General features: G+C 31.7%; 1 protein-coding gene across 1 annotated transcript; it reads right to left on the reverse strand.

The window, feature by feature from the left end:
• Positions 1-4098: 4098 nt before the first annotated feature.
• On the reverse strand, positions 4099-7600 carry LOC17875346. Its single transcript, XM_006279961.2, has 3 exons — positions 7374-7600; positions 5925-6906; positions 4099-5789 (listed from the first exon to the last, which is right to left on the reverse strand). The coding sequence occupies exons 1-3, from the start codon at positions 7493-7495 to the stop codon at positions 4461-4463; spliced, it is 2433 nt and encodes an 810-aa protein (XP_006280023.1). The 5' UTR covers positions 7496-7600; the 3' UTR covers positions 4099-4460.
• Positions 7601-10490: the final 2890 nt, after the last annotated feature.

The raw sequence follows: 10490 nt of genomic DNA on the forward strand, positions 1-10490 counted from the left end.
TATCACACTCCACCACCATCTTTATATATTTATTTTTTTAAATCATATTCCTATATAGTATAGATTTGGTATAATTAAATTTTCAAAAAATATTTAGGTAGGTTGCTACATTCTCTTATTCTGGTAAATGTAAACTTTATGTGTGTTGGTATGTTTGGCTTTACCATGTACAGTATAAAGGAGTTGGTGTTATAATTTTATCAGTTATCACATCAAATTATAACCTCAGATTGTTATTAGAAATTCTAGTTTTTTTTTAAGTTCTGAAGAGACAAAGAGAACTGATACATGCATTCTATATATATAAAAAAAAAAAAAAGAGAGAACTGAGACAAAGGTTACTGAATCATGAATTTGAGATTATTTTTGGCTTTTTCTATTAGATTTAAATTTTATTAATAAAGAAAATACTATATAGAACTACTTAGTAAGTTTATGTGTAGTAATTTTCAAAACTAGAGATCAAATTCATCCCTTTCATTCATAAATGGACTTGATTTGTAAACATAAAACGGTGTTATTAGAAAATCTATGAAATTGCAAGATCCAATTATATATAAACCAAAAAAAAAAAAAAGTTATCTTAAAAGCTCAAAAATGAAATAACCAAGTAGCAAAAAGAGTGGGACCCACAAAGCAGACAAGCAAGCGACACGTCGCAATCACATCAATCTTATAATAATATCAATAATATATTTAAATTAAAAAATCTTTGGGGGCCGTTGTTCCTCCACTCTCTCTTATTAAGATATATAATAACCTTTTTTTACTTTTGGCAAGATGTTTTACTATTTTTACTCTTTTGCTTTTTACTAGAACAAAATCATTTTTTGTACGTCCATGAAATCTTATTTATTATTCGTAGTTCGTACACAAACACAAACACAAAACTCAAAGCTCTCACAAAACGCGTTTTTTGTTAGATATTATTTCACCTTTTTCTACTTACACGCGCGTTTTATATACTATACTATACAGTAGTTGCATTGATACATGTTCCTATCCACAAACAAATACAATTATTAATTCACACATTTACATATACAGTAGTTTAACTTTTATATATTCTATAGTTTTAATTCTGTTTTAAGTTTTTTTTTTTCCAAAACTCGATATACAAAATGTTTAAATTGTTTATGTTATCTTCTCGCCTCTTCGGGCCGGGGATTTTTATGATGGAAACTAGCTATGAGATATTTTTTCATTAACATTCGGATATATAAATAAATAAATAAGCAACCAAGCATGGGAGAAAGCATCCTAGCACACAGTTATATACTTTTTAAGAAGTAATATGCAAAAGTTGTGTATACAAAATAGTTGGTACGTCGATTCCATTCGACGTGGACGAAACAGATTAACCCAAAAACAAATCTTATTTGTGTCATGCATGCATATCTCCATATATATGCAAAAATGCATGTGCACATTTAATCTTTTATATTATTTTCATATCCATTACCGTATACGATATGGCTATATCCTCTTATCTATAATATATATATATATATATAGGAGAGAGATCTGGAAGAGATAGAGGCAGGGAGCTATTTAGGGAAGATTTGAATCGATCTAATTGATATTTGGATAATAGCATGCGCATATGCTTCGTTGGGAAAGATCAATGTATTATTATCAGTTTGTGGTGACGTTCATGTATGTTACATTGAGTTCATGTATATCTTACAACAATAAGAAGACATGTATATATACTCGTCTCAAATTCAATTCTAATTATGCCTACATTGGACGAAACGCCAATAATATCATATCATCTCAAGCGATGACCATTGATATGTGATTTTTTCATACTTATCATGCATGCATGTGATTTCAACAATCGTATACATATATAGATTATATATATAGCTCTTTCTCATGTTAATGTCATTGATGTGTTTGCAAGTCTTTTTTTTTTTTTTTAGTTGAGAATCTGAAAGTTACATATGATATAATATGTGGAACTCGTGAAATGAATCAAATACTTACTTCGCTTTGACAACTTGTCAACTGTATTTAATATTAACTTAAGTTTAGCAAGGAATTAATTTATAGATTAGATGTTAACGTAATGGCAATGAAATGTGCCTCAAAATTAATATATTAAAGTTCTCTATATCATATGTCTCGTGCTTTTTAAAAATGCTAATGTACATGAGGACCAAAACCAACTATTTCGTCTTTTGTTTATAATTTTACTTTTCTTCAAGCCAAAACTAAATTACGACTGCTACCTGCATGCATTCGTACTCTTTCTTTTTGTTTTGTTTCAAGTTCTCTTAAGAATATTTAAATATATATATATATATATATATATAACAGAAATATTATATCCCAAAAGAAAAGTAATTGAGAAAATGTTTTTTTGGTTGAGGTCTATTTTGAGACGCATATCATGTTATAATTAATTTACGTTTTTTTTGAAGATTATTTTGTGACCAAACAAACGTTCATAAGTTAAATTAAGATATATAAAAAAAAAATCTTGCATATTATGGATTTGTTTGTAATTTTATATTGTGGTTTGGTATCACACTAATGATTGTCTTTTACTATGTATAGTCAAACTCTCATACATTATTAAGAAAAGGATCATATGTAAAACTAATCCAAATCTATATTAACATAACAAACAAACAAAAAATGGTTTTAGATTCCAAAACCAAGTCATTCTTTCTGGATGAACCAGTGAACCTATTGATATATATTAAGTATATCAGAGTCGGTCCTTTGACACAGTTGAATAAGGTAGGTACTTAGCTTATTAGTACTTCTAAAGTATTGTTTAATTAGAATACCACATCTTCGAAATTTCTTAATACTGTGTATCGTTTAATATACAATTTTCTTCTTGATATTAAAATTTATTGTTTATGTCGACTAAAAAAATTCTCTCGATGGAAGTTAGCTGCCAACCTAATATTCATTATTATTTTTGTCGGCGCCTAATTGAGTTATTATATACATACAAAATCTGATCTAATTTTTGTTAATTAAAAGATTAAAAGGGATTTTTTCAAGTTCAGATTAGATGTGCACTTATGTAATGTTATATGACTTTTATAACGTCGTAAGTATTACAAAACCTTAAATATATGAATAAATTGGCCATCAAACTAAAATATAAATGCTTTTTTTTTCTTTGTCAATATGAATAGTTTTATATGTTGACCATAGAAGAAAAAAACTTTAAAATATTTAATAGTGTGTGGGTCAACTTTTCAACTAGTCGTTTTATCTTATAATAAAAAATCTTTCATCATAATAACTTTTTTCCAAACGGTCAAATGTTCTCTCACAAGTTGTCACAAGTGTTTGTGTTTTCTTTTTCTTTGTTTGATAAAAAGGATTTTCCAAGTTGCCACAAGTTGTTTATTTTTTTAGGAGTTAGTGGCAATTTCAGAAAACAATATATGTAGTTGAATTCAAGGACCAATGTTTTCACTTGACTATAGTGTGGACATATGTACTTATTTGATGCAGGAGTATCATATCATTTGTCTCTCTAACACTAATATAAACTCAGTTCGTATCAACAGTTTTCTAACTTATTGAATTGCCAATGCATGGATCATTCAAAAGGTTGGCCAATATGTACAGTGTGTATTTGTAAATGTGTGCATTCATGATACACACATGTGTGGCAACTAACATGTAAAGACAATATACAATACACATGCATGATGATGATGATGGAGTGAGAAGCATATGATAATAAGCAAATGATTTGATAATGCGCATGCAATATAGCCGTTGTGTTTTTGTACTCATCTCTACGCAAAACACATTTATTCATATATTTCACTACAAATATTCTTATAATAAGAAAACAGCTCATCCACGCCAAATGCAACTGTTTGTTTTTTTGTTGTTTTATAGTATAAAAACTTGTCCATCTAATTTTGACGTTGTTTACGCTCAGCGTTTTCTATGTTTGTTAATAAAGTTTATATGTTTGCTGTCTAAAATAAGGAATGAGCTAAGAAAAAGGAAAATGAATTGCGTATACATAATGTGTATGTTGTGACGGTGACTATGATAATGATCTTGACTACTTCATATTGATTTCAACCATACAAATTATAAAGAGAAGCATCATGATGTTAACTCAGCTCATATCATATTTATTTATTTAGAATTCGTTTTCATAACATTATAATAACTTTCATACTTTTAATCTTTCCCTTTGAAACAAAAGTGGGGGTCCAATACCTTAGTGGAAGTTCTCTCATATCCTATGAGATCAATGAGAATCTAATCTATATCTCACCATTTCTCCTAAAGCAGCTTCTTTGAGATTCTCAACCTCACATGAGATCTTGAGGTTCAATGATGAGGAGAGACTACTAGCTTCTCAATATCTCTCAAGCTTAAGGATAAATTGCCTGGACTTTGATCTGAAATGCCATGGAATAATACTTTCTTTGGAGAAAGGTAGAGTTCTTGATCAGGTTCTTCAATCAAATGTTGTAGAAGCTTGTGTTGGTGTCGAAGTATGAACCGTTTCCACCATAAGGACGATGAAGAACGGAAGAAGACACTTGTTGTGTCTTAGAGAGATCTTGAAACTGAGAGGTTGGTTTTGGACTGTTGTGTGATGGTTCTTCTTCTCTTTGGTTAATAACCATCAAATCCTTTCCCATTAGCCGCAACACTGGATTGGGATTTGAAGGAATCACCGGAACAGGCTTACTCAAGAAATCCAAATCTTGTTGGGTCATGTGTGGTGGTGGTGGTGGTTGGCCAAATGCTGTCTCTTCAACCTGTCTTTGGCAACAACATGATTGATCATTGTCTCTGAATCGGGAAGGTCTCTTGTCAATGGTAATGATATTATGAATCTGTGTTTCAGGAGCTGCAAAGTTTGAAATTGCTGAAACAGGTGATTCTGATGAGTTTCTGTCAGTGAGATCAAGCTGATCTTGTGAAGAGTGGACTTGGCTTGTGATAACTGAAGAGTTTCCATGATGTTCAATTGCATCAGTTGCCATGTCCCAAGGACTTGGTAAAAATGATCCTGGAGGTCCAGGAATAGGAATGGGATCAACCTCCATGAACGAGCTTTCTTGTTCCGCAGTTTCGCAGCCAGTTTTTTCATAAATCATGTTTTCAAACTCAACATCTGCATCATTAGAATTGTGCAGCATATCATCATCTCCTTTGTTATTACCAGTCTCTTCATCACTTTCATAATCATTGTCTTCCCCACTAAATGAAGGATTTGAGCTTAGTACGACCTTATCAGGTTCCCCATCATCATCCCAATCATCATAATCTGTCAGATCACATTCTTGAGTCATTTCAGACTCCCATTTCCCTGTATCTTCATCTTCATTCTCTGAGAAACCCAATCTAGCCTTCTTGAACTTCATGATGCCTTTTGCCTTGGATGAAAACTCCTTATCCACAGGTGTTGAACATCTCACTGGACTTGCAACAAATGAATCGCTTTCAATGCTTTTGTTCCTAGAAAAAGATAAGCTCTTTCCAGAGACTTGTTTCTCCCCACAAATTCTCCATGAGCCTTGACTGTTTAAAGGAGAAGAAACTGTCTCGGACAAATCAGTATTCACATTACTTGGACCTCTTAGCACAAGATGATCTTCTGACAATGAATCCCCATTCTCAGGCTGATCACAAATTTTAGTCCCAATCTTATTTCCATGTCTTGTAAGACGACGTTTGGTTAGCATCCGCTGGTTGAAAATTCTACGCTGACTAGGACCTGAAGTTTCTAACCTCTCAAAGTCTTTACCTTCGTCAGAGTATCCTCTTCCATAATCCGATATCTGTTACACAATTGATTTTGTTAAACAAACTGGTGTTACATTAAGAATATAGCAACAAATCAAGAACGAATCCTACAATATTATAAATGCATACATTACCAGAAAAAGACTATGAGAGTTCGAATGAGAGCATACCTCTAAAGCATTTCCTTTACGAACAGTGAGTTTTCTACTTTGGCGAACTGGTTTAGGATACTTGTAATAGTTCTTTCCCTTGAGTTTTTTCCTAAAGCTTTTGTTCCCTTTACTTTCACTAGAAGATTTCTTCTCACTACCATCTTCATGCTCTATTGATGGATCAGAAGTCTTCTCGCTAAACTCAGATAAAATCCGCAGTTTTTGGCCCTTAGCATCAATGTAAACAGGTCCAATGCCAGCAGCCTCTTCGTCAATGCGAACACGCACCACACTCCGCTTCTTTCCTTTGTTGGACACTTCAGGCTTACTATCAGAGACAACCCCGTTAGAGAAGCTCGAAATCATAACCCAGTTTGTTCCATTTCTTTTATCAAGATCTTCTAATGTGCCTGCTTTCGCAGAAGCATATATATCAATCATCGTTTTGACTTTCAACCGTGGCTTAGTCCTAGGCCTATTTGGCTTAGTCATTGGCTGCTGCTCCGAGTCAACTGAGAGACACTGATCGATGTGCGCATTTAAAGTGGTGTTAGAAGCAGACGAGAAGGTTTTGCAGATGGGACAAGTTCTCAAAGCCATAGATTCAGAAGCTGAAAAGAGGCAACTATGATCTTCTTTTGATCCACTGTCCATACAGGCTCCAGGTTTCACTACCAACCCACACTTTTTTCTAGGATTCTTGTTAGCCATAGCTACTTGTATTTTGGATTTCGAACCACTAGCCAACAAACCATTCTCAAAGCCTTGTTTATTAGTCTCCACTAATGTCTGGTTGACGCTAAGATTCTCTGCCTTTCTCTTGTTACTTATAGCTTCGACATAAGTTATGTTTAGCTTCTCCACTTGAAGAGGACGGCCAAGAGGCTGAATCGGTGGCAATGGATCACTCAATCCATGTCTCAAACAAAGTTGCAAACTTGTTGAGGAGAAAGGCCAATTTTTCTTGATGTTCTTGGTTCGGTAACTAAATGCATAATCTCTGCAAAAACCAAATTATCAGACGATTAGTACAACAACCAGACAAAACAAGGGTACAGGCTTTAAAAAGAAAAACTTATGAGAGACATGACACAACAAAGAAAAGTTTGTTCCTTTGATGATTTACTGAGCCTTGTTCAGATCAACTCACACGATATGGACCAACGGATCAAAGAAAAGATATGAAGAATAGTCAAAACTCAAATACCATTTAAGCTCCACATAATCACACAAGGTGAAAGAGAAAAAATAAAATAAAATAAAGCTTCTAGTTTTGAATCTGACCCATATGAGCAAAACTGAATGGATGAGAAAAAAAGATGTATTATCAATGATCAGACCTAACAAGAAAGCTAAAGACTTTAGCCTAAAACAATGGTGAAGAAAGAAACTGTTGACTTCTTCTTCCATTAAACCCCAACAAAATCGGAAAAAAAAAGAAAAAAAAAAAAGAAGTTTAGAGATTACCTGATGGAGAAACTTGAAAGATGTGATTGACCTAACTCATCACTAGAGTTGGTCAGATGTAAGAAACTAGAAGAAGAAGATGGATTGTTTGAAGGGCTTTGATCAGTGGATGATAAGAACATTTGTTTCTTCCACTGTTACTATTCACTTCACTTTTTACCTTGTCCCTGCTCTTCTGCATAACACCAGATCTTATAATACCAAATTTGTGAGCCTATGAAACAAAAAAAAAAAAGAGTTTTACAACAACTGTTATAAGTCTTTTGGTTATGAACAACACACATGAGAAGAAGATCTTTCTTGAACCCAAAAGAAAAGAAAATATTATTTCATGTGAATGGAGAGAAAAAAAAAACAGAGAATAAAATTAGGATTAGTAGGTGAGATTTTCAAGTATCTGGGTCGAATTGGTGAAGGAGATCACAAACAAACAGGAACAATCAAAAGATTGGATTTTTATTCTATAAAAAAAATTTGCCCTTAAAAGAAAGCATAAGTTTTTAATCTGATTGGAGTGTTATTTTATGCAAAGAATCAAATGAAACACACACAATAAGAGAGAGACCAATAGATCAACAGTGTAGGAAACTCAAAGATGTAACTAAATTAACAAACATCTGGTGATTTCTATACCAAAGATTGTTTTTGCCCAGAAACTAATTGAGATTAGGAACAAAAAGAAAAGAAAAGAAAACAAAACACAAACAGTTGTATCTCTACTACTTGTGTAATGAAAGAAGAAGGAAAAAATCAACTAATTAAAACATGAGATTTAATAACAAATCTGGGGGAGAAAGATTATATAACAAAACCAAACTTTATAATGCTATGAACAGGAAGAAAGAAATGGATCATAAAATATCAAAAAACTCAGAGAGGACATTATGTAAGCATACCTATTGTTGAAGATTACAAGTTTGGATCTTTAAAACTTAGCAAAGATTTAAAGTAGAGTAAGAACAAGAAAACTGTAAATCCGTAAATACAATACAAGAAGAAACAAAGAACTAGAACAAGAAGAAGAAGAAGAGAGTATGTATGTTCACATAGACTTTTTCAGATATAGAAAAAAAAAAGATTAACAAAGAAATTAATTCACTAAATATAACACAAACCTTTGGAGGATTTGATTTGATTTGATTTTCAGAAAATTGTTTTTTTTTTCTTGGCAGAAGAAAAGATTTTCTTAGAGAGAGAGAGAGAGAGAGGGAGAGAGATGAACAAGAACCACGCACTAACACATCAAAGTGGTATCAGGTTCCCTAAGTATATTTAATACACATACTGTTTTTTCATAAACATAAGCTAAAGTAACAAAAATAAAAATGAAAAATGTTAAATGTATTTATTTTCTTTCTTTTTTTGTTTTTTCTCCTTGTCGCTGTTCCTTTCGTCTGTCTGTAAGTGAGCTGTGTGAATTGCTAAATAGTTTTTTCTTTTTCCATTTTGAATTTTAAAAAATGCGTTTGTTTCATTCATAACTCGTAGAATTTGTATTTTCCACTTCTGGGCCTGAAACTGAACAAGACAGTAGAGGCTGCTATTACTATTTTTTGTGTATTTAGGAAGTGTTTTCTATCATTTGTTTGTACAAATATATATCATAAATAATGAAATTTTTTTTTATTTTTGGATATAAATTTCACCTTACAAATATATGCTCCAAAACCCAAAACTTAAGAATTTTGGAGGGGATATAGGAATGCTTTTTTTCTCCGACCATCAAATAGCAAATAAGATTTTTATTTTTTCACTCCATGTAAGGTTGACTAACTTTAGTTTTGGGACTAAGTTTTTGGAATTAATAGTTCATCAAATTAGGCAAAGTTTCATCGGAACAAGAATGATCCATTGTCAAACAAGTATTGTAGGATGATCAGTACTTCCACATGACTTTAAGTTGCTATCGGAAGGAATATGAATCTAGGTTCGTAGGTAATATATAGAAAAAATCTTTGAAAGATTTTAAAGTGGAGCATAACATATAGAATACACGAATGGTTGCTATAATATCTTCGAATGATATATAGAAATATCGTCCCGAAGATTCTCTAACGTTTTTAGTCATAAAAACCGCATAAATGGTCAAAGAATTTAGAATCATGGAAAAAACATAGAATTAAAGAAAAACTGATTTTGATTAAGCTCAAATATGTTATTGCAATGTCCATAAAACACAATGTTTGATTGCTGTTTTTAGAGCAAATTAAACCAAGAGTAGAATAAAAAGGATCAAGTTGTTTAATAAGACAGTCATATCTTTGTTTACAAACTCTTCTTACTTTGAAAGCAAGTAGAACTTATTAAGATGATCCATAGAGTATTTATAAACTAGAAGATGTCTCTTTAAGTATTGATCTTTGTTAAAAACGGGATGTATTAAACAGCCAGAATTATCGTTAATCATCAATATCATTAGAGAAATGAAGAAAACACAAATCATATCATATAATAGCATTATAAATATATAAAAAAGAAGAAGAAGAGGGAGAGTGCAATGTAGTGGAAACGTAAGGGAGATAAACAAATGATGAATTTTTAGTCAAAACATCATTTTCCTCGTTAAGTCATATTCCATGCCCTATGTGACTTATTGGAGAGGTCCCCATAGCTCTTTGCTACACGACATTTTATTTTTGTGAAGTAACGAATTACAAAATTTGATATGTAGTATAATGGATCCAAGCAATAATCCAAAAAAAAAAGAAATTTATCATATATATCATCCGTTTTACAAAAAAAAAAACTTCTTAATCGCAATGATAGATCACAAGAACATCCTTTTTAATGCTTTTGATTATTAAGTTCCATCAAATAATAGACACTCTTTTTTACTTGGAATCAATATTATAGTTAATAGTTATGTATGGTTTAGAATTTAACTTTTAACTATCAAGTTATGCATATTTAAAAAAAAAAAACATAATATCTCAGACATTATTTTCACTTTTGATTTAGAGACGATTCGATAGATACAAAAATATGCTATAGGGTAGAGACTATTTAGAGATACCATGTAAATGAAAACAAACAAACGAGAGTGTTTAGAAAAAAATAAAAATTGAAATGTCCACATGTCAAATTATATGTATCAAATGGTATTGGACATATGATGAT

Source organism: Capsella rubella, unplaced genomic scaffold, assembly GCF_000375325.1.
Source record: "Capsella rubella cultivar Monte Gargano unplaced genomic scaffold, Caprub1_0 scaffold_8, whole genome shotgun sequence".
Lineage (NCBI taxonomy): Eukaryota > Viridiplantae > Streptophyta > Magnoliopsida > Brassicales > Brassicaceae > Capsella > Capsella rubella.

Coding starts and splice junctions, on each gene's coding strand:
- LOC17875346 (XM_006279961.2), bottom strand. CDS start 7,495: ATGTTCTTATCATCCACTGATCAAAGCCCTTCAAACAATCCATCTTCT. Junction 6,907..7,373: donor CTTTCAAGTTTCTCCATCAG/GTAATCTCTAAA, acceptor TGGTTTTTGCAG/AGATTATGCATTTAGTTACC. Junction 5,790..5,924: donor GTAAAGGAAATGCTTTAGAG/GTATGCTCTCAT, acceptor ATTGTGTAACAG/ATATCGGATTATGGAAGAGG.